Raw genomic sequence first — 25,497 nt, forward strand, 5'->3', positions numbered from 1 at the left:
TGCCAATTCTACACAGTCTTTATTACTCTAGCTTTATGGTAAATCATAAATTGATATATATATATATATGTAAGTGCATATATACAATGTATAATATACATTATAGTGAATAATGAAGTCACTCAGTCATGTCTGTCTCTTTGCGACCCCATAGACTGTAGCCTGCCAGGCTCCTCCGTCCATGGAATTTTCAAAGCAAGAATCCTGGAGTGGGTTGCCATTTCCTTCTCCAGGGGATCTTCGAGACCCAGGAATCAAACCCAGGTCTCACGCATTGCAGGCAGACTCCTTACCTTCTGAGTCATCAGGGAAGTCCTACCTGTTATATATATTATAATATATATATATATGTTACCCTGTTTAGTTATAACATCTGAGTCTACTTATGATGATTGTTTTGTCTATTCAGGCCATTATCCTATTGTATTATATGCATTATGCCCAAATTCTCTAACATATCTAGGAGTTCAAAGAGAATTTTTAAATGTTGTGTTTATATTTTATGATCACCTAAGAGTATTCTCAGTCTTGTCATATGTTAGTACTCATGTTTGTTTCTCGGTGAGTTTGCACTAATGAATACCTAAAGTAACAGCATATAATATTAAATGAGTGAAAATTCCTGTTAATTTGCATCTCAAAGTGATAGTAATTGTTCTGCATATATTACTATACTCATATTGATTAATTTTATCAGTTATGTAGGCAAAACTAAGATTTTGTAGTGGTAACATTAATTGGAAAGGTATTTTCACAGAAAAATACTTTGGCTTATGTTAATAATTTGAAACTTTGATTGGACATGATGAAAATGACATAGTGCCAACTAATGAGAAGCCACTAACCTAATATGTAAACTTATTTGCATCAGGTGAAGGATAAATGATGTCATGCTAATTATACAAAAGTAATGCTTCTAGCAGTTTTAACAGAGGAGTAAGAGAATTAAATAATCTACACATAACAATTTCATACTGCAGATGGTTATATTCCTCTGATACAGTTTTTGTCAGCTCAGTCTTAACAGATTATTAGCAGAAATGTGATAGTACAAACTTAAAAAAGAATTTCGTACTAACTAGTATTTTTCCCAGAATTGTGTTTTGGGGTACACTATTGAATGGAAAAATCCAATATTGAATTTGGAGTTAAAAACAATTTCATTGTTTAAAATGAAAGGCAATAACAATAATAACAGCCCAAATTTTAGTCAGACAGTCTCAAAAGTAAATTAAGTCAGTAAGCAAAAGGAATTCTTGCCTTCTCCCTCTTATTTGGAATTGGCACCCAAACCCTTTGAACAGAGGCAGCCTTATGATGTACTTAAGGAGGCAAGCTGGTGATCTATAAGGCACCAGGGCACTTGGCAAAGGAAATAATTAGGACTTGAAATCCATCTAGAGGAAGAAGCACCTTATCTAATTGACACAGAGGTGTCAAATGGGTTAAATGGCAACTCTACTTGAAGAATCCTTTTCTTTGCCAGTTCTGTTGTATCAGTCAAGATACATATTGTTGCAAATCACAGAATAAGTGACAGAGAATGGCTTAAGCAATTAACACATTTATGTGGAGATAGTTCCAGGTTTGGGAAGCTGCTCAATTAAAAAAAAATTTATATATATATATATATGTATATCTTTCTACTCTGACATCCTTAAGTGTTGAATGTTCATCCTCAGATTTTTCATCTCATGGTAACAAAATTGCTGCTGCAGCTCCAACATCACATTTTCATACAGTTGTATTGAACTCCCATCCCTATTTTTATCAGAAATAGAAATCATTCCCAGGAGTAAATTGCTCCTCCCGCCCCAGCCTAATTTCCCTCAGGTATCATTGGCCAGAACTGGGTCACATAGCCACACTAGCTTCCAAGAGAGCTGGGAGTGAGAGTCTAAAAAAGGAAGAAGAGAATTGGCAAACAACAGTGTCTACCACACACATGAAAGGAAAAGTATCTTTCCTACCATCTGTTTCAAAGGCAACCTCCAAGTCTGATGAGCTTTAAAAAAAAGGGTCTCAACCACTCTCTTCTTTAACTCTGGAATTTCTTTCTTAAACAAGTTTGCAATCTCTATATTGTCACACTCATTCTGACTAATTAGAAAGAAGATAAATTGAGTTAGTGTTAGTTGCTCATTGTATCCAACTCTTTGCAACTCCATGAACTGTAGCCTGTCCAGGGGATTCTCCAGACAAGAATACTGGAGTGGGTTGCCATTCCCTTCTCTAGGGGATCTTCTTGACCTAGGGATCAAACCCAGGTCTCCTGCACTGCAGTTTGATATAAAAATATAGAATAATTTTAGTAATTTGAATGCCTTATCACTTTAAACAGCACCTTTTCAATGAGGACTGGTCTAGCCAGAGGTTAAGAGCTAATCCTGCGGAGGAGGCTTTAATGAATGAACACTAAGTACCTGGGATAAGTGTAGTCTTTGTACCCAAAGCTTTACCAAGCTTCTTAAGAATTTTTTTTCCTGTACTCCCCCTGCAATCCTGTTTAAGGTGTGCATCTTTTATGTGTGTAGGGTGGAGGAGTGGTTAATCAAGGGAGCAACTACAGGAAACTTCCCTCATCCCCACAATTCCAAAATCAGGGCCAGATTTTGGGCATGCCAGTTACCCAGGGGACTGAGGACGGTCATCCTTTCACCAGATACTGAGGTGTCCTCCAGGCAGAAGGAATAAGTAATAGCACAGCTCCTTGCGATTCCCCTGAGTGACAGCTTGTTCATCCTTCCCTCTCCCCTGCCACTTCTGAGTAGCTCTTTGTACGTGACACTGCCCTAGTGGAGACAGCTCTCTCTGTACCCCAAACAAGACGTCTTGCCTGTCTTCCCTTAGAGTAGGGCTGACAGAGATGATAGGAAGTGTGAGAGCTGAGGGGGGGCTGTGTGGAAGGTGGACACAGACATCAGCGGCCCCTGCAAAGAAGGCATCCCATTCACCATGAGTCTTGCTGGAGCACTAAAAGGGTCCTGTCTTTAACGTGACCTTAGAACCAAAACTTATCCTTACTTTGCCCCAGTGTCTTTTCCTATGATAAGTCATGAGAACTCAGTCAGACTTTTAAGCACAAGAGTGACTTTACTACAGTATGGGACCATTAAGCCAAGACTATTTACAAAATACCAGATTTTACCTATCCAGCATAGAAAACTGAGCTCACTTTGCTCCTCAACTCCCCTACCAGGCCACTGGGGCCCTACTTCTCAGGGCTTAGGGACTGGGAATAAAACAAAGAAAGGCACATCCTAATCCTGAGTAAGGCAAAGGTCTTTATGACCGGGCTCTGCAGCTTTTATATTCAGATTTAAAATAGTATGCTAATCATCCTTGAAGTCTGAATTCCTCAATTCTGCCTCTTTCTTAAGCCAAAATGATTTTTGTGGCCAGCAGCCTCAAGTAGAACACTGGAATTTGGAATCAAGGCTCTGATCTCTTTACTTACTAGCTGTAACCTTGAGGAAGTCACTTAAACTCCCTGAGCCTTGCTTTCTTTCCTCATATGAAAAGTCCATAACGGAACCTACAAAAGCTTACTTCACAACATCATTTATTACAAGAATCAAATAGAATAATACACACAAAAGCACTGTGAGCTGTAAAAGGTTCCACACATGTAAACAATTAATGGTTCTTCATAAAAAACTGATGATTAGTTCTGCTCTGCTGTTGCCTCATAGAACCCTAGGGTTCTCTGCTCATTTTTCTCTCTCTTTTACTGGTCATCATCTTTCGTTCTGCTTGATTCATCCTTCCCATCATCTCCCTTCCCCTACTTGTGGAACACACACACAAACCCTATAATTGTTTCACCCATTATTCTAATTCCTGTCAATCAATTTATTATTCATTGCATATTTACACTTCCAAAATAACTGCATTTATATGTAATTTGCTCTTGCCTACACAAAAAGTGGGTACAGTTAAATATGGCATTTAAGGCGATGTGTCAGGTAGGTTTCAATTCAGGAAACAGAAACAACAATAGGTAGTTCAAGCAGAAAGGGATTAAAAACAACAGTGCTTACAAAATTCACTGGGAGTGCTAAAGAAGCTGAAGTTAGGGGCCATCACATGACTCCAGATCTCAAGGTACAGCATGACAGCTGTAGTCCATAGGAAGCTGTCAAACTGCCCCTCAACCCCCTTGACTTTGGTGACAAGAATTTGTGGACTACTGAATGTGGGTTCTGCCTTCACACACACATCAACTCTGTCGCTTAGCAGCAAGAACAGTAATAAGATGGCTTTCACATCACTTTTGCCTTCTAAATCCCACACAGGACATCCCCCTGATAGAATGTAATTAGTATCCAGAAGTCTTATTGCAAGGGAGTGTAAGAAATGTTATATCTTTCTTTCCAGGCCCTAAAATTCAGGAACATACATAGAGGGCTTGGAGGAAGGATCTTTACTTCCAGCTGGCAATAACCTGTCCCAGGGAGTGACTCTGTTCCTTCCAGAATGAACAATGCAACCATGGTCTAAAGAGATCTTGACAGGAGAGGGGAAGAAAAGGTGCACAGATCTTATAGTTAACAGGCTTTACAAATACCTGTTCAGATTTATTTGGGGCAACCCTTTTCTTCGTTTTTAAAACATCCAACTCAGTTCAGTTCAGTTCAGTCACTGAGTCATGTCCGACTCTTTGTGACCCCATGAACCACAGCACGCCAGGACTCCCTGTCCATCACCACCTCCCAGAGTCACCCAAACCCATGTCCATTGTGTCAGTGATGCCATCCAACCATCTCATCCTCTAACATCCCGTTCTCCTCCTGCCCTCAGTCTTTCCCAACATCAGGGTCTTTTCAAATGAGTCAGCTCTCAGCATCAGGTGGCCAAAGTACTGTAGTTTGAGTTTCAACATCAGTTCCTCCAATGCACACCCAGGACTGATCTCCTTTAGGATGGACTAATTGGATCTCCTTGCAGTCCAAGGGACTCTCAAGAGTCTTCTCCAACACCACAGTTCAAAAGCATCAATTCTTCGGTGCTCAGCTTTCTTTATAGTCCAACTCTCACATCCATACACAACTACTGGAAAAACCATAGCCTTGACTGGACGGACCTGTGTTGGCAAAGTAATGTCTCTGCTTTTGAATATGCTATCTAGGTTGGTCATAACTTTCCTTCCAAGGAGTAAGCGTCTTTTAATTTCATGGCTGCAATCACCATCTGTAGTGATTTTGGAGCCCCAGAAAATAAAGTCTGACACTGTTTCCACTGTTCCATCTATTTCCCATGAAGTGATGGGACCAGATGCCATGATCTTCGTTTTCTGAATGTTGAGCTTTAAGCCAACTTTTTCACTCTCCTCTTTCACTTTCATCAAGAGGCTTTTTAGTTCCTCTTCACTTTCTGCCATAAGTGTGATGTCATCTGCATATCTGAGGTTATTGATATTTCTGCCGGCAATCTTGATTCCAGCTTGTGTTTCCTCCAGCCCAGCGTTTCTCATAATGTACTCCGTATATAAGTTAAATAAGCAGGGTGACAATATACAGCTTTGATGGACTCCTTTTCCTATTTGGAATAAGTCTGTTGTTCCATGTCCAGTTATAACTGTTGCTTCCTGACCTGCATATAGGTTTCTCAAGAGGCAGGTCAGATGGTCTGGTATTCCCATCTCTTTCAGAATTTTCCACAGTTTATTGTGATCCACACAGTCAAAGGCTTTGGTATTGTCAATAAAGCAGGTCATAGTAAACACCCTCTTCCAACAACACAAGAGAAGACTCTACACATGGACATCACCAGGTGGTCAATACCGAAATCAGATTTATTATATCCTTTGCAGCCAAAGATGGAGAAGCTCTATCCAGTCAGCAAAAACAAGACCAGGAGCAGACTGTGGCTCAGATCATGAACTCCTTATTGCCAAATTCAGACTTAAATTGAAGAAAGTGGGGAAAACCACTAGACCATTCTGGTATGACTTAAATCAAATCCCTTATGATTATACAGTGGAAGTGAGAAATAGATTTAAGGGACTAGATCTGATAGATAGAGTGCCTGATGAACTATGGATGCAGGTTCGTGACATTGTACAGGAGACAGGGAACAAGACCATCCCCATAGAAAAGAAATGCAAAAAAGCAAAATGGCTGTACAAGGAGGCCTTACAAATAGCTGTGAAAAGAAGAGAAGCGAAAAGCAAGAAAAGGAAAAATATATCCATTTGAATGCAGAGTTCCAAAGAATAGCAAGGAGAGATAAGAAAGCCTTCCTCAGCAATCAATGCAAATAAATAAAGGAAAACAATAGAATGGGAAAGACTAGAGATCTCTTCAAGAAAATTAGAAATACCAAAGGAACATTTCATGGAAAGATGGGCTCAATAAAGGACAGAAATGGTATGGACCTAATAGAAGCAGAAGATATTAAGAAGAGGTGGAAAGAATACACAGTAGAATTGTACAAAAAAGATCTTCATGACCCAGATAATCACGAAGGTGTGATCACTCACACTTACCTAGAGTCAGACATCCTGGAATGTGAAGTCAAGTGGGCCTTAGGAAGCATCACTATGAACAAAGCTAGTGGAGGTGATGAAATTCCAGTTGAGCTATTTCAAATCCTAAAAGATGATGCTGTGAAAGTGCTGCACTCAATATGTCAGCAAATTTGGAAAACTCAGCAGTGGCCACAGGACTGGAAAAGGTCAGTTTTCATTCCAATCCCAAAGGCAATGCCAAAGAATGCTCAAACTACCGCACAATTGCACTCATCTCACACGCTAGTAAAGTAATGCTCAAAATTCTCCAAGCCAGGCTTCAGCAATAAATGAACCGTGAACTTCCAGATGTTCAAGCTGGTTTTAGAAAAGGCAGAGGAACCAGAGATCAAATTTCCAACATCCGCTGGATCATGGAAAAAGCAAGAGAGTTCCAGAAAAACATCTATTTCTGCTTTATTGACTATACCAAAGCCTTTGACTGTGTGGATCCAACTCAGAGTAGGAGTTAAAATTTAACTACAGAGTGGAGCCAACCATAAGCAAAAAATGTCCCACACTTAGGAAATCTTGCTATGTACCAGACTGTGACGGTCATTGGGGTGTAATAGTGAACAAGACAGAAGCTGTTCCTGTTCTTATGGAAGTTTGGGGCAAGTTGGATAACAGAAGCATCAGATTGACTACCCAGGTTCAAAGCCTGCCTCCCCCACTTATTAGCTGTGTGAACTTGGACAGGTTACTTGTCTAAGTCCCAGTTACCTCATCTGTAAGGTATAATCAAAGAACCTACTTAACTGAGATTCCATGAAAATTAAGTGGTATAATGAATGCAGAGTGCTAAGCATACTGTCTGGTACGTGGTAGGGTCTGAATAAACATTGATGAAGAAGGTGAGCAAATCAAAAGGCAGTCACAATGCAGGACACAGTGATAATGCTGTGATACAAGAAAAACAGTACTTGTGAGGAGAGGCATTCACTCACACCCATGGGGCTCAAAGAAGGCTCTGGAAGTAGATTAAGTAGATTCAAGTTTGCATCTACTGGCTAAGAGAGGGCATGCTACATTTGAAGCCTAAAAGAAGTTCCATATGGCTGGAGTAAAGAGATAGGGTGCGGAGGGGGGGCAATTAGGAACCAGATCCTGAGACAACTTGTTAGATGCTTAAGAGTTTGGATAGTATTCTAAGGGTCATGGGAAGCCACCGAAGGAGTCAAAGCTAGAGAGTGATACGGTTTGATTTATATTTTACAGAAATATCCCTTTGGCTAGAATATGAAAGATGCCTTAGGGGAGGGAAAGATTACTGGCAGGAAGTCCAGCCAGAATTCTTTTATAATTAGAGAGAAAGAGAGAGAAAGGTGGCCTGAAGCTGAAAAATAGCAGAAAGATAAAGGAAAATGGAACAATTCTGGAGATATTTAGAAAGTAATTGGCTGGAAAGTAAGATACACAGTTTTTTTCCTGTATCTTCCTTTGTCTTGCTTTATTCATTTCTTTGTTCACTTAAATTGAGAAACAAGGGCTTCCCTGGTGGTCCAGTGGCTAAGACTTCGTGCTCCCAAAGCAGGGAGCCCAGGTTCTATCCCTGGTCAAGGAACTAGATCCCATACACCACAACCACAAAATCCCACATGCCGCAGCAAACAGTGAAGATGCCATGTGCCACAGCTAAGATTGGGCGCAGCCAAGTCAAAAAAATCAAATTGGGAAACAAAAATTCTTTAGCAAACTTATTTTCTTAGATAACAGATCAGTGCTATAACAGTGGTCTCCATGTGCAGATAACCCATCCTAGTTATTTAACATAGAAGACATTAGTATTGAAAATTTAGGACATGGGAAAAAAAAAGGTGGAGTGGGGCCTGTATTTGCATTTGGCTTTTGCTTTGGTGACCTTCAAATTCTGCAGCATAGTTTAGTGATCACCATCCATTTTCTTGTTAGCATAGTCTTTTTTTTTTTTTTAAGTGAAATATAAAGGGGAATTCCCTGGCGGTGCAGTGATTAAGGCTCCATGCTTTCACTGCCGAGGGCCAGATTCAGCCCCTGGTCAGGGAACTAAGATCCCACAAGTCGCATGGTGCATCCAAAATAATAATAATAATGGGATATAATTGACATATAACATTATATTAGGGATTTCCCTGGTGGTCCAGTGGTTAGGGCTTTGTGCTTCCACTGCATGGGGTGCAAGTTTGATCCCTGGTTGGGGAACTAAGATCCTGTAAAAACAACAGCAGACCAAAAAAATACATTGTAGTCATTTCAGGTATAACATAATGATTTGATTATATGCATGCATTGCAAAATGATCACAGTAAGTCTAGTTAACATCTGTCCCCATACATAGTTACAAAAAAATTTTTTTTCTTTTGATGAGAACTGTTGAGATGTACTCTCCCAGCAGCTTTCAAATATGCAATACATTATTGTTAACTATAGTTACCATGCTATTCGTCACATCCCAGGATAATCTTTGATCTGAGCTACATCTCTAGAGCCGTCAAAGAGGTAATAAAAAGTATCCTGCCACACCATCTTTGGCACTCCTTGTCTAGTTCGTACACCTGTTTTTCCTGGGGAAGTTTGATTTTGGGGTGTTTGGGATGTTAGAAGTGGAACCTCCACTTGTTTTCTACATCTCCGAAATTTGAGGAATGATGGGATTGAAATTCTGGGTTCTATCTGACTTAACCAAATTGTGAGGTATTGATGTAATGGAAAAAATATTTTGTATTTTAAGTCCTCCATCCTTTATTTAATGCTCCCTTGAGCCAAATGTGTTTTCCATTTGGGTGACTTAAAGGAGGGAGGCAGAGATAGTCTCAGATGTCATTTCAGGGAATTATTTTACTTCTTAATCAATTATACTTCTTGCTAAGTCTGTTAGAACTGATTTTCCTACCTCCCATTTCTCTTGGGAAAACTTTATGATAAGTAGTGAAATCTTTGGTCTCAAGATGAAAGCAGTGACTCGTATGTGCCCTTCACCCCATTATCTGAAAGAAGCCATGATAAATAAAGCAGCAAATTTCTGAACTAGTTGAAGAAATTTTTTATTTTTAATGGTATACAATGCTTTTTTGGTTATAAAGACCCATGTACATTTTTTTTCTTTCACTGTAGTGCCAGAAGAATTGGTATGTTTATAATTGATAATCAGGTTTTAAAATTTGAAAACATCTTTTGTTTTTGAAACATGATTAGAATAATTAGAGAAATTACAAGTCTGAATAAGAGTCTGGGGATTTAGAGCTGGAGAAAGGGGGATCTTAATTTTTAGGATATTTTTCACCCCAGAGACATAAAAATATTTGCATGTAAGGAAAATGAGAGAATAAAACCAGTCACTTTAGCTGTATCCCTGAAGATGTTTATTTTGAAGAGAAGTGGAGAAAGCAGAGAAAACTATAGAAATGTGGAGAAGTGAAGAGAATCCCAAGGAGTCATGGTTTTCTCAGAATAATATGTTTTTTTCTCATAATCATATTTTTACCAAGAAACATGAAATATTCAATATCTAACATGATCCCGGGAACTAGGGAGCTATATTTGTGTGTGTGACTTTGTGCACTTCCTATAAAGGATGATTCCTAATATTACTTAGGAACCCAGCTTCATAAACATGGAATTGTTTTACCCTGACTTGTGATGTGTGTAAAAACAAAAAATGTTAGTCGCATCCAACTCTTTGGGACCCCAAGGACTGTAGCCTGCCTCTGTCCATGGAATTCTCCAGGCGAAAATGCTGGAGTGGGTTGCCATTCCTTTACTCTAGGGATCTTTCCAATCCAGGGATTGAACCCAGGTCTCCCAGGCAGATTCTTTATCATCTGAGCCACCATGGATGATTAACCCAGACTAAGTAAATAGGGAGATACGTGAGCATACATACCCACTCTGCTAGACTTCACATATGCACATTTCAAATCAGACTCAACAGACACTTTAGCTTGCCCATCAGAATAGATATTTATTGCTAGGAATGTTCTGGGTTGGACTATGTGCCTTGAGCCTTTTGGAAACTGAACTGGCTGGAGCAGATTGCAAGGTTTAGGCTGTAGGAGAATGACTCAGGTTCTTTTTCAGCCTAAAGCAATTACCCAGCTGTTGGGAAGTTGAAATATTGAACCAAATTATATTACCTAAGTTAAAATAAACACCCCTGAGAATAGATCATGATATATACTAAGGTACATGTATTATGCAATGATTAACATTCCTATTAGTATTTCTATATCTTGTGAACCAGCCTTGGAATCTTCCCTGAGAATAAGTTTGTTGTTAGTATGTTTTTTTGGTATTTCTTTTCATTGGTTGAGATATATATACACTATTAGCATATTAGCACATTCCCAAAGTCATTACCCTGTAAGATTGGAACTCGCAGAAACACCCTTGATAAAGTCATCAACAGAATAATTAAATGCTCAAAAACAATAAGTATTTTGTATATAACAACTACAGAGTTTAGCCTAAAGCTGATGATATGCTTTAAAAAAAAAACTCATTTATTCTCACATGGTCTTATTTAAACCATATAGAACCCCTGTAAATACACAGGACATGTATTATATATAGTACAGCAGTCCCCCCTTATCAATGGGGGATACGCCAAGACTCCCAGTGGATGCCTGAAACTGAAGATAGTATTGAATCCTATATATACTATATTTTACCCTATATGTGAATACCTATGATAAAATTTAATTTATAAATTAGGCACAGTAAGAGATTAACAACAATAATAATATAAAATAGCTACAACAATATACTGTAATAAAAATTATGTGAATGTGGTCCCTCTCTCAAAAATTTCTTCTTGTGCTGTATTACCCTTCTTGTGATGATGTAACATAATGAAACACATGATGAGATGAAGTGAAGTGAATGACCGAGCATTAGGCTACTATTGACATTCTGAGGATTTTTCCGAAGAAGGATTGTCTGCTTTGGATGATCCTGGATCATCATTTGGTTGTCAGGAACAGATTTTGTTGGTGGTTGGGGGTCCCAGAAAGATGGAGCCAGAGGGCACACGATTTCATCCTGCTAATCAAAACAGCATGTAAGTCAAAACTTATGAATTGTTTATCTCTAGAATTTTCCATTTAATATTTTCAGACCAACATTGACCATAAGTAGCTGAAACCAGGGATGAGGGTGGACCACTGTATCTCCAGTCTTAGCAATAAATGACCCAAAGCCAAACAATTGGCAAGTGGCAGAACCAAGATTTGTTTTCAGTGTTTTTCTGTTTCAGTTCCAGAGCCCTCTTTGGGGATACACAAATTAGAGATCCTCAGCAAAGAAAATTACAAGAGTCAATTAGAATCACAACCAATTAATCTAATCTATAGAATTTAAACTATGCCTTAAGACATAACCTACAAGACTAAACATATTTATTGCATTGTATTACAAATTCACGTTTCATTGTTACTCTCTGAGCATTTTGTATTTAATTCATCAGTGAATATTTACTGACCACTATTCTGTGTGGGAATATTGAATTAGACATTGTTTTCTTTCCTTTTATTAAAATTAACTTGTAGAGTGAGTGCCCAGTCATTCCAGCAAGTATTTTGTTGCCTACTGTTCCATTTTTCCTCTATAGAGGAGGGGAAGGCCTGAAGGCTTGGTAAGGCGATTCTCTGTTCTTCAAACGCTGTTACAAAGTTCCATTTATAAAATGGGTATCACTTATTGACCATCTACTATATGCTAGGTGTTCTACATATATTACTGGTAACCTTCATATCTCTGTGGTTTGGTGTGGGTATGCTGCTGCTGCTGCTAAGTAGCTTCAGTCATGTCCGACTCTTAGCAACCCCATGGACTGCAGCCCACCAGGCTCCTCTGTCCATGGGATTTTCCAGGCAGGAGTACTAGAGTCAGTTGCCATTGCCTTCTCCTTGGTGTGGGTATAGTCATCCTTATTTTTATGAATGTATAAAAATGTCCAGACATACCTCAGAGATATTGCAAGTTTGGTTCTAGACTACCCCAATAAAGGAATATGGCAATAAAGTGAGTCACATGGATTTTTTTTTTTTGGTTTCTCAAAGCATATAAAATTCATGTTTACACTGTACTGTGGTCAGTTATGGAGAAGGCAATGGCACCCTACTCCAGTACTCTTGCCTGGAAAATCCCATGGATGGAGGACCCTGGTAGGCTCCAGTCCATCGGGTCGCTAAGAGTCGGACATGACTAAATGACTTCACTTTCACTTTTCACTTTCATGCATTGGAGAAGGAAATGGCAACCCACTCCAGTATTCTTGCCTGGAGAATTCCAGGGATGAGGGAGCCTGGTGGGCTGCCGTCTATGGGGTTGCACAGAGTCGGACACAACTGAATTGACTTAGCAGCAGCAGCAGCATGGTCAGTTAACTTTGAAATTGCATTATGTCTTAAAAATGTACATGCCTTAATTTTTAAAAATGCTTTTTTTGGCTTAAAAAAATGATAGCCATCATCTGTACCTTCAGCAAGTCATAAAGTTTTTGCTGATGGAGGGTCTTGGATGCCGATAGCTGCTGACTGATCAAGGTGGTGATTGCTGAGGTTGGGGTGGCTCTGGCAGCTTTTTGAAATAAGACAGCAATGGAGTTTGCTACATCAGTAGACCCTTCCTTTCACCCGAACACTTACAGGCCACTGGAGAGTTATTAATTGGCCTAATTTCAATGTTATTGTGTCTCAGGAAATAAGGAGGCCTGAGGAGAGGGAGGGAGATGAGCATTCAGAACACAGATTTATCATTTAAGTTTGCCATCTCACATGGTGTGGTTCATAGTGCTCCTAAACAATTACCATAGACAACTGATTGCACATCGCTGTCATAAATATAATAATGATGGAAAAGCTTGAATATGGTGACACAGAGACCTGATGTGAGCAAATGCTGTTGGAAAAAACGGTATGGGTACACATTGCTCAACTCAAGGTTACCACAAACTTTCAATCTGCAGAAGAAACAGTCTCTGTGAAGTTCAGCAAAACAAGGTATGCCTGTACAGCGTAGCAGTGAAACCAGACGAGATAGCCTTGGATCAACAGCAGGGCCTTCAGTTAAAAGTACCTGGGATTGAACCTAGCTCCACACTTACTCCTACCAGTTATTTCATTTCTGTCTTCTCCCTTACGCGCATCTCTAAAATGGGATAAAATTATTTGAACTCACAGAATTTTGGTGTTAAATGAATTAACATCTGTAGATGGCTTATAGTGCCAGGGCTTGTTGATAGTGAATGTCAGCTGTTCATTTGGTGTGTCCTGGAGCTGAGTCTGAGCACCTCTTTTTCTTCTTTTTATGTATATCTGTTACTCCCAAAGTGACCTCATTTACTCCCATGGTTTTAAATATAAAACTATACTGATGACTCCAAAATTTATATTTCCTGCCAAAACGATACTTTTCAAGTGTAAGTCATCTCATGTCACTTCTCCATTCAAAACCCTCCAGTGACTTCTTATCTCTGAAAAAGCCAAAGCCCTAACAAGGGCCTGTAAGGCCCTATCTGATCTGTCCTACTTTTCCAATCTATCTCCCACCATTTTCCACTCACTTTCTTTGCTCCAGCCGTACGGGTGTGCTTGTTGAAGACTCCCAAACACTCTTGCTCCTCAGGCTCTTTGCATCGGGCTTCCCTGGTGGCTCAGCTGGTAAAGACTCCACCTGCAATGTGGGAGACCTGGGTTTGATTCCTAGGTTGGGAAGATCCCCTGCAGAAGGGAATGGCTACTTCCCTTCCATGGAATTCCATGGACTGTATAGTCCATGGGGTCCAAAAGAGTTGGACACGACTGAGCGACTTTCACTTTCACTTTCTTTCAGGTTATGTTCTTCCCCAGATATTCAAATGACACATTCCTTCACTTCTTTCAGGTCTTTGCTCAGATCCCGTCTTACTGGAGAGGCCGTCTATGACCACTTAAATAAAGGAGGGTTTCCCTTTCTTTTTCTTCTCACCTAGCTTTTTTTTCCTTCCCATTGTGATGTCTGTTGTCATTGTTGTTCTTCAGTTGCTAAGTTGTGTTCGACGTTTTGCGAGCCCATTGACTGTAGCCTGCCAGGATCCTCTGTCCCTGGGGTTTCCAAGGCAAGAATACTGGAGTGGGTTGCCATTTCCTTCTCCAGGAGATCTTCCCAACCTAGGGATCAAACCTGCATTTCCTGCATCAGCAGGCAGATTCTTTACCACCAGAGAAGCCTATGGTATCTATTACCATTATGTTTATTTTGTTTTTTAATGATCTGTTTTGCCCTCTAGAATGTGAGCTGTATTAAAGGAGGAACTTTGGTTTGTTCACAGCCCCTAAATCAAGTGCCTGGCACATGGCAAATAAATATTTTTTGTTCAGCTAGTAAGTATCAGAGTTTCAAACCCAAGTCAGGCCCCCCTAAACATCTCCTGCTTGTCTACCGCACTAGTCTGTATCCCATATCAGGAAGGATACAAAACCATTAAAATATACATCAATTCTGATGTCTTTAACATGTCTTTAAACTAGAAATTTTATGCACATTAAGATTGATTTGCTGTTCAGTATAACAAATATTTACTGTACACCACAAATACATGCTCTTAAATAAGAAACAATGACCAACCCATTAAAATAAGTAGAAATTTACCTAAGAATCTAGAAGCCCCAGAAAGGTAAATATTTGTACTTATGGATCTCTAAGTTCAGAGTTATTACATGCAACTAAAACTAATACAATGGTATATGTCAATTATATCTCATTTTTTAATGCCATTTAAAAAAAATCTCGAGTTATTAGGTCTATTTTTTGTATCAGACTAGAACACTTGGTCATCCCTGAAACTTTCTTTCCCCATCTTTCTCATTCTCCATCTACACATTTACTTAAGCCAAATTTCTAGACACTTTTTTAGATTGTTCTTTCTCCCTTCCTTCACATCTAGTTCATTTGCAAAGATTGTAAACTTTACCAACAAAATTTATCCCGAGACCATTTTATTCTCATCAGCTTTACCTCTGTAAAACCTAGGCCAAGGACAACTCCACCTGCCAACCCACCAGCGGGATTTCCTAAGTGCTTTCCTTGTCTTCCCATTTTCCACTGAGAAGCCAGAGTGATCTTATAAAAATGTAAATTACTTGTCATTTCCCTGCCTAAAAGCTTCAGTGGTTTCCTTTTGTTATTCCTCTCTAAGTTATTTCTTTTAGAAAAACATCCAAACCCTACCCTAGCCTACAAGCCCTACTTGATTTGGTCCTGATCACCAGTCCAATCTTCTCTCTTCGCATTTTCCCCATTATTCATACACTCAAGTCTCTCTGGCCTTTCATTTCTCGGAGGACAATGAACCCCTCCTTGCCCCAGAATATTTATACTAGCAACTCCTTGTCATTTAGGTCACAGTTTAAATTTCACCACCGCAGAGACGCCTTCCCTAACTTCTTCATTTCAATTAGTCCCCTCTCCTCGTTCACCCATTGTTCTGTCAGAGAGTGAACTGCATTCACTTACTGTGCGTGGCACAATCACCATGTAATATGTTCCTTCTCTGTTTATTGTCTGTCTCTTTCCAGTAGAATGTAAACTTGATGAAGACTGAGACTTTGCTTTATCAGCAGGGTTTATATCAGAGTCTAACACATCGTGGACACTCAAACACTTATGAATGGGTAAATCTTTGTCTGAATTTTGATAGCTTATGTAAGATCACAATAGTTTTAAACACAGCTTTAGTAACTCTGTGACATCCGTGTTTTCATTGCTTCAAGGCACAAAAGGAGCAGTATGCCAGGAGAAGGATTCAGCTTCCTCCTATATCTTAGCAACCACTTGGTCAAGCTCTGGACTCAGTTCAGTAGTTCAAAACCATGAGATAAGGGGGGAAAGACAAGAAGAAGTAAATACTCCCCAGTTGATCAATTGTCATTTCTCACTTAAAATTTTGAGAGGGAGAGAAAGAGAACAAGTTCTTAAAATCAAACACGTTTGGAGCTGGAAATGTTGGAGAAAGTTGATGTCGACAGAAAAAAAAATGTTCGATTAGGGGAGGAAAACTAATTCAGAAGGAGAAAAGAGAAAGGGTTCACACCGTGCTGATCGTTGCCTGTTGGAGTATTCAGAGTTGGGCTTGGGTACCACATCTTGATTTGTAGATAAACACTAAGGAAGAGAGGGTGAGGTGGGGTAGGGTCAGAGAAAGGGGGGAGACGGAGACCAGCTCGAGAGACGCGAAAGAAGCTAGAAGGAAAGCAGAACGGAGCTTAGCATATACAAAGGCAGCCTCGGATCTTTCCGGAGCTGCAAGCGTTAAAGGGAGGCGGGGAGTGACGCGGTTTGCGTCTGGAGCGGCTCCTCGGAGTCCACAGCATCCACCGCCGGAGCCTCGCCTTCCTTTCTCCCTCTGCAGACACATCGAGACACAAAAAGAGAAGCGACCCCTGGGCCAGCGCGAGGGACCCGCCCGCGCCATGACCGAGACCACCAAGACGCACGTTATCTTGCTCGCCTGCGGCAGCTTCAATCCCATCACCAAAGGGCACATTCAGATGTTCGGTGAGTCCTCCCGCCCACCCCCGAGACAGCTTCCGCCTCTCTCCTTTCCCCGGCACCTGTGTTTTCCAGGGCGTGTGACGGTTTGGCGAGTGCCCATCCGGAGGGGTGTGCTGGCTGATCCAGCTGGTGAGAGGTCAGCTCCTCTATCCTGGGCTCCCGGCAGGGGATGCCAGCTGCTCTTTCGAGGCGTCACTCGCTCGGGCCAGACCCGGCTTGCTGGGGGGCCATGGGGTGGGGGATGGGAGGGGCTGGAGGCGAGTGTTGTTTTGGGTTGGGTGGGAGGTCGAGGTTTGAGGGCTGGGGTGCGGTGGTTCGTTTGGAGACTTGGCGAATGAGGATCCGGATGGGGGAAGAGGCTGGGGCGCGGAGAAGGTAGAAGGGGGTCGGAGATAACGTGCTATTTGTTTAGGTTGGGCTGAAAGCTCGAAGGAGTTAATGATGTATAGGCTTCGGAGACACAAACACACACACACAACACACCAGGAACTGGGCTGGGCTCAAGGAGATTCGTTTATGGTTTGGCTGATGGTTTGGGGGGCGGCCCGGGGCAAATGTTTGAGGGTTGTGAACCGTGTATTACCCGCGCGAGGCGGAAGGCTTAGTGAATGTGGAGGTGGGGGGACAGGGGGCGGGGGCCTGGTCTCCGCTGCCGGGACCAGTCGCCTAGGAAGGGGAGGAGGCGGGGCGGTCGCTGCGGGCGGCCCTCTGCGAGCCGGTGTTGAAGGATGGGGCCCAAGTTGGCTGAGGCTCTGCCCAGGGCGGTGATGGCACCCGCGAGGCTTGCGTTGTGCGAGTGTGTGTATGAGTGTGTGTGTGTGTGTGTGCGCGCGCGCGCGTGTGTTGTGTGTTGGGGCGGGGGGAGAGGGCATTGTCGCGCGTTTTTTTTCAGAGGCTTTGGGGCGAAGAGAGAGACGGAGCGAACCGGGGCTCCTGGCTGTTGGGTTGGGATGCAGAAGTGGCGAGGGAAAGGTGATCCTTGCCTGGGGGCGGTCTCGGGCCACCGATGCTGCTCGGGTGCTGGTGCTGGAGGACCCGAAGGTGCCGGGGCGTGCGCGTTTAGACTCCGAGGAAGGGACGCGGAGGCCACTGTAGTAGCAAGGATTGAGAAGTTAGAAGTTGGGGTGCTTTTTTTCTGGCACTGAGGGAAGAGGAAAGCGAGTGGGCCGGGGGTGGATGAATGAAGGACAGGAGGCCTCAACCCGGCCGGCCAGCGAGGCGCTGTCCGGAGACGGTGGTGCTGAAACGCAGGGTGCGCCGGAGCTGCCGGCCGACACACGTGTTTACCCCGAGCCTGAGGAATGCGTGGGCCCTCCTAAGGGCTGTTTAATGAAAGCCACGATGTATCGGTAAAGACAGGGCAAGGTGGCTTCGAAGAAAAAATATTCCTCTTTTAAACTAACAGGTGAGTTGAACTGGGCACCCCTAATAAAAACCTCATGAAAAGAGTATACTTTGAGCAGAGAGCGCATCGTATAGGCACATTCATAGGATTCTAGGAGGGAGACTGAGGTAGCCATCTCTTCCTCACCGCGGTACTTTCACTTTTAAAAGCGTTGAGTCAGGAGCTGGTGCCAACTTACCTATTAAAGACTGTTGTTCAAGCATGAGGGTAGAGCAGAGCAAGTCATCAGCCTTCTAAGACAGTATCAGTGCCCTGGGAACACTCTCTTTTCACCTTCTTTTGATTTTGGTGTCTTCAGTCCTGTTCTTCTTCTCTGTGAGTCTTTACTCTAGCCATTTTATGTTGCTATACTTTATTCCTCTCAGTTACTCAGAGAGAGGGGGACTTTCCTGTGGAATTCCGTGGCTCTAGAAATTTTTAGTGGGCCAGCAGGTACTCTCCCTTTCTTCCTGGAGCCAAGGATGTACTTAATTCCACTTGTTTTGTATTGCAAAAGGGGCAGATTTAGATTGAGAACAAAGGATTTTGCCTTGAGGCTTTGTTAAGTTGCTGCTGACCTACCAATTCTCCATGACTTTAGAGGAGAGAATATAAGGAAATAAATATGGATTACAGCAGAGAGGTTTAGACTTTTTGACAGTAGTGATTTTTGCTTGCCAGTGGAACTGAGGAAGAGGAGAGAATATCTGTCAACAAAGCCTTTTGAGTGTCCATTATGTGTAGTCCAGAGAGCAACGTCAAAGAGGATATGGTGTGCCCACTGTGGCTTTAAGGAGCTTATAACCTAATGAAGGATTTAGCACATATACATTGAAAAGGGAACAAGAACCCAAAGTACATATTAAGCTATTTTTTGTAGACTCTCTTATGGGAATCTTTGAGCTAGTGATAAGTTTTGTTAATTTATTTTTGTAAAGCAGCTTCTGATTTACAAAGCATTTCCATTGTGTATGTCTCTTATTCCTAATAAGAAGCTTATAAGAAAGGCATCATTATCTCCATTTTACAAACAAGAAACTGATGTTCAGAGGCCAAGTGGCTCTCTTAAGTAGCTTAAGTGACATGGAGAGTGGGTGGCAGAAATGAGACTTGAACCCCACATTTCAGATTCCTCTTGAATAGGCCTTTGCACTGTACCAAAAGCAGAAAGAAGCGCTCACTAATCTTCTGACTGTATAATTCCATGAACTCTATTTTCTTCAAGCATATACTAACAGATTAGAATTAAATTTGCCATCAACTAAGTAAGTTTCCTAAATATGCATTTCCTTAAGAGCTCTTCCCCATTTCTAAAGAAACCAATCATCCATGATCTATTTTCTCCTTTTAAATGACTTTTAAAAAATTTCCCCCAACAATACAGAATTAATGCAATAAAATGATCAAACTTCTTAAAGATTCTTGAAATTAGTAATAGAAAAACTTTTAAAAGACCCAAACAAGGACTTCCCTGGTGGTCCAGTGACTAAGACCCTGCCATCCCAATGCAGAGTGCCTGGATTCCATCCCTGGTCAGAGAACTAGATCCCACGTACTACACCTGAGTTCACATGCTGCAACTAAAAGAACCTGCATGCCCCAGTGAAGATCGAAAATCCCATAGGCTGCAAATAAGACCCGCCGCAGTCAAATAAAAAAAGATTCCCCCATAGCTCAGAGGTAAAAAAAAAAATCCACCTGCAGTACACGAGACGTGGCAGGAGCCTCAACAGGAGCTGCAGGTTCAATCCCTGGGTCAGGAAGATCCCCTGGAGGAGGGAATGACAACCCACTCCAGTATTCTTGCCTGGGAAATCCATGGACAGAGGGCTACAGTCCGTGGGGTTGCAAAAGAATAAAATATGGCTGAGAGACTAAACAACAAACAGCAAAAAATAAATTTAATTAAAGACCCAATAGGACTTTGAAATTAGACACCTTTAAGAGGGCTCCTATATTTTGAAATCCAGTTTTGCTCACCGAAGAAAAAAGAGACTGTAAACAAACAAACAAAAAAGTGACATTCAGAACTAAAAACTCACTCTTCATCTCTGTGAAGTAGTACTTGTACAGTTCTCAATATGTATAAAATATTTCAGAATGAACTTGTCCTTTGATTCTGAAAGGGGAATTGATATTATTCTTGTTTATGACTATGGAAACATGTAAGAAAAGATCAGTATTTGTGATAGAGATATTTGACACCTATATACTTAACTGTAACTAAAATGCTTTCAGGGATGAATAAAAGGTTTTGGCAAAGTAGACCCCTAAACCCATGGTGTCTTATTTCATGTCTGCCTTATTACATACAAAAATAACATGAGGCTAGAAAGTCTCTCTTTTTCTTTTTAACCTGTAAATTCTTAGTTATTAAGCATGAGAGATTATATTTCAGTAAAACTTTCTTTGCATTTGTATTGCCATGTTTGTCAATAAATATGCCAGTGAGAGATCTCTGGGTCAGGAAGATCCCCTGGAGGAGGCAACAGCAACCCACTCCAGTATTTTTGCCTGGAGAATCCCCATGGACAGAGGGGCCTGGTGGCCTACAGTCCATGGGGCCGCAAAGAGTTGGACATGACTGAAGCGACTTGGCACACATGCATGCATGAATGCTAGTGGGAGATCAGATAGTAAGTTTAAACAGAAAAGTAAGGAAAGACTGATCAGATTAACTTCCATGAAAAGTAAAGGAATTGAGGGACTTGATCACAGAAGAAATGTGTCCTGTTTATTTGATGAGTGCAAAATAATTGGATTTTCCAGTTTTTCTGCTTCAAAATATTTTTGAATTGAACAGTTGGGTTTTTTGAAAAGAGACATAATCCAATTCTGTTTCTCTTGAAAGCTAATGAAGACGACTTTCTACTTGCTGTGAAATTGGAATTGCAGCCCCTATTGCTACAGCTAGAATCATACGAAAAATTAATTTGAGTTGCTACCAATATGTAGCTGCTGCTGCTGCTGTAAGTCGCTTCAGTCGTGTCCGACTCTGTGCGACCCCATAGACAGCAGCCCACCAGGCTCCCCTGTCCCTGGGATTCTCAAGGCAAGAACACTGGAGTGGGTTGCCATTTCCTTCTCCAATGCATAAAAGTGAAAAGTGAAAATGAAGTCGCTCAGTCGTGTCCGACTCTTAGCAACCCCATGGACTGCAGCCTACCAGGCTCTTCCGTCACAGTCTAAAATCAAGAAATTATTTAGTGTGTTTGAAATGCATTTTTTAAAAAAGATCATTAAGCAGTATGGCTCATTAAGTGGTGCTTTTGCACCACTATTTGATACCACCCTATAAGTTAAACTGGATAGTGTTATCATCATTCTTTTATAAACAACAAAGCAGAGGAACAGGTTTAGGTCATTTGTTCACAATCATAAAGCAAAAGTCAAATAGAATCAATTTCCTGATATACAGACTCTGTATCTCACCAAAGATGCTTTTTTATTCCTTTAATTACAACAGCATTTATGAAAAGAGGAGCCATTGAACTTAGTTATCAACAAAGGGTAATGAGAACTTTATAAATTGTTTACCTTTGCAAAACAAACCACCAACAAAATATATTCAGTAGAGATATCTGTTCCCAATATCTTATGCTTATAATAAGGAAAAAGTGAAAGTGAAAGCCTCAGTCATGTTTGACTCTCTGTGACCCCATGAACTGTAGTCTACCAGGCTCCTCTGTCCATGGAATTCTCCAAGCCAGGATACTGGAGTGGGTAGCTGTTCCCTTCTCCAAGGAATCTTCCCAACCCAAGTCTCCCACATTGCAGGCGGATTCTTTACCATCTGAGCCACCAAGGAAGTCTTATAATGAGGACAAGTTATTTCTTTTCTCAGTATTTGTGTATTGTCCATTTAACTGTGTGGCTGGGACATTTCTTTCACCATTTCTCCTCCTTCTCCACTCTTCTATTACCACAACTAGTTCCTACTCATCCTTCAGATTTTAGCCTCAGCAGAACTTCCTCAGGGAACCTCCACTGACTCCTATATTAATTGTGGTTACCTGACATTTGATCCTGCATAACTTTATATTTTCCATGTCATAACTCTAATCTCGTTCTTTGTTTCATGACTATTTCCCATGCTAGACAATAAACTTTACTGAGACAGAAACTATGCTTGGTTTAACTATTGATTTACTGACTAGTACCTAACATGGAATAGGCTCTCCATAATATGGGGTTGGGGCTTCCCTGGTAGCTCAGCTGGTAAAGAATCCACCTGCAATACAGGTGACCCAAGTTCAATTCCTGGGTCAGGAAGTTCCCCTGGAGAAGGAATCTGCTACCCACTTCAGTATTCTTGGGCTTCCCTGGGGGCTCAGACAATAAAGAATCCACCTGCAGTGTGGGAGACCTGGGTTTGATCACTGGGCTGGGAAGATCCCCTGGAGGAAGGCATGGCAACCCACTCCAGTATTCTTGCCTGGAGAATCCCCATGGACAGAGGAGCCTGGGGGCTAGAGTCCACGGGATCACAAAGAGTCAGACACAACTGAGCGACTAAGCACAGCACAGCTGCATTTGGGATTGGCCAAAAAGTTCATTTGAGTTTTTGTATGATGTTCCAGAAAAACCTGAACAAACTCTTTGGCCAACCCAATAGTATAATATAATAACAATTGGAAAAAGCAAGTCTTTGCTTCATAATAGTTGTTGAATTTAAAAAAAAAAAAATGAATGTGTAGAATGTTGTTCCTGGTGGAGGAATCAAGCATGCATAAGGTCTGGGGTGATGAGATAGAGAGCCATGACATATTAGAACAAAAGAGCTCAGGAGGATTCAAGATGTGGGGGGTAGTAAGAGATAAGACTGGAAAGTTAGGTGGAATTCTGATCAATCATGAAGACTTTATGTCCTATTAAAGAATTTAGAGTTTATGCCAATGCCAATGACAAATGTTGCATTTTTTAAGAAAAGGGATGTAATAATCATATTCATGAAATTGTGATTTAATTGAATTTTGAATATAAATTGGTGAAGGGAAAGGATGGAGATGTGGTGACCAGCTAGGAACCTATTTCAGCAGTACAGAGTTCGAGTCAGAAAAGACTATTACCTTGCCCAGGTTGGTGGGGTTTGGGATGGAGAGTGAATGTGTATTTAAAAATATTTAGAAGGTAAAAGATCCTTATTTTGTGATTTGATGGGTAGGTGATGGCAAAATAGTCTAGTGTAATTGGCAGGTTTTAATCCAAGGTGGATGGATAAAGAACATTATGGAAAAGAAGCAGGTTTGGGTTTGGTGAGGAAAGTGAAGATTCATATTTCCTACTCTAAAATTTTGGGAATATGCATTCTAACCAAATATTAATACTAATGCCAAAGAAAGTGAAAGTCATTCAGTCATGTCTGACTCTGCAACCCTGTGGACTATAGCCTGCCAACTTCCTCTGGCCTTGGAATCTCCAGGCAAAATACTGGACTGGGTTGCCATTCCCTTCTCCAGGGGGTCTTCCTAACCCATGGATTGAGCCTGGGTCTCCTGCGTTGTAGGCAGATTTCTTTGCTGTCTGAGCCACCAGGGAAGCCTAATGCAAAAGAAGGAAATACTTAAATTCAAAGGTTCTTTGTAGCCTAAGACATCTGAAACTTCAAATGAAAACTCCCAGTAGGTTCCATTTGGATTATTCAAAGCTCTTCATTCAAGAAATATATTGAAATTCATTAACATTATGGAAATAAAAAGATAAAGAGTTTGCTAGCTTTTTTATAACCCTAAAGTTGACTCTTTTGTAATGTTGAGGCTGTGAAACTGAAAACAGTTGATGCAGTTCAAAAGACCATTCCAAAACTTACCCATCATTGTGATGAGAGCTGTAATAATATAATATAAGGCTGACCAAAAATCTCATTCAGGTTTTTTCATACAGTGTTGCGAAAAACCCAAGCAAACTTTTTGGCCAACCTAATACATTTAGGTGGATGCTTGGAAATTCTAATTCACTGGTAAGTTGAAGGTTCAATAATGGAAACACATGCGTCACTCATGGTAGTTTCATTGGCAAGAGCTGTGCCTGCTCATGACATGAGAATAATGGCTGAAAAAAAATGTAGATATTTTTGCCTACATGAACAGGTTTACTTTCTCCTGCTGAACTGATTGACTGAACCCTGAGTGGACATAATTATGCTAATTATGATAGGCAACTCTCCCATCTAGAACGTGTCTCAAACCAAGGAACAGGATATAACCCAGAAGGTTGATGTGCTAAAAATTTTGAAATGAAGAAATATTAATTTTAAGTTTCTCTTTTCATTTTCCTTGATCTTATTCTACATATCCAAATGATTATGCTTAGAACTATCAGAATTAAGAGGTTTCTATGACTTTTAGTTTGCATTGCTGCTTAGTAGGAACATCCTTTAAAATGTTGCAAGTCTCAAGAGAAACACTTCTACACAAATTTCCAATTTTAGACCAAGTCAAATGAACAGCCTAAAGTGCGGAGGCAAACTCAACTGGAAACGTAACCTGTCAACCCTCAAGCCTGGATCTCCCTCTGCTTTAGAGAGATCCTCAGACATGAGAGGAAAATGCACAACTAGGTGGATCATCTCTATTTTCTGTTATTTTTCTGTTGCTAGGCAATAATTGTGAAAGTAAACTATGCATGACCGGGAAAGAGAATGAAAACCCCATTTTGCAAGTGTTTCTTTAAAAAAATTCAAATCTAAATTTTATAATATCATGGTCCTCTTAGCTACTAATACAGTGCTGTATGTGTAGTGGATACTTAATCAATATTTAATGATACTATGAAATACACACTTTCTAGTAGAGTTCTCGTTCATTTTTAAAGTGTTCAACTCATCCTGAATTGCTCAAGAAAGATTCTAAAGGAACAAAGGAATGCATTAATTTTTTTCTTTAATTTTTGGCCACACCCCATGGCACGTGGGACCTTACTTCCCTAACCAGGGATCAAACCCACACTCCTTGCATTAGAAGGTGGAGTCTTAACCACTGGACTGCTGGGGAAGTCCCTAAATATTTTTTTTTTTAACACTGGTTTAAAAAAAATACTCAGCACACCAAATTTTGGTTAAACAAAGGCATTTAAAGTAATTTTTAAGGATCTAATC

General features: G+C 40.8%; 1 protein-coding gene across 10 annotated transcripts in view; it reads left to right on the forward strand.

Moving 5' to 3' along the window:
• Positions 1 to 25,497, forward strand: part of NMNAT2 (nicotinamide nucleotide adenylyltransferase 2) — a 216,409-nt gene that overhangs the window by 35,663 nt on the left and 155,249 nt on the right. For 8 of the 10 annotated variants that reach the window (XM_086343469.1, XM_086343467.1, XM_086343471.1 and 5 more), the window contains one exon: positions 16,875 to 17,020. The exons of the other annotated variants lie outside the window; for them this stretch is intronic. In XM_086343469.1, coding sequence (XP_086199595.1) covers positions 16,875 to 17,020 — 146 coding nt within the window. The remainder of the gene's footprint in view (positions 1 to 16,874; positions 17,021 to 25,497) is intronic. 10 annotated transcript variants of the gene reach the window in all.

This window comes from Bos grunniens, chromosome 16 (assembly GCF_055505025.1).
Source record: "Bos grunniens cultivar Pamir isolate PY7600 chromosome 16, Bosgru_T2T1.0, whole genome shotgun sequence".
Classification (NCBI taxonomy): domain Eukaryota; kingdom Metazoa; phylum Chordata; class Mammalia; order Artiodactyla; family Bovidae; genus Bos; species Bos grunniens.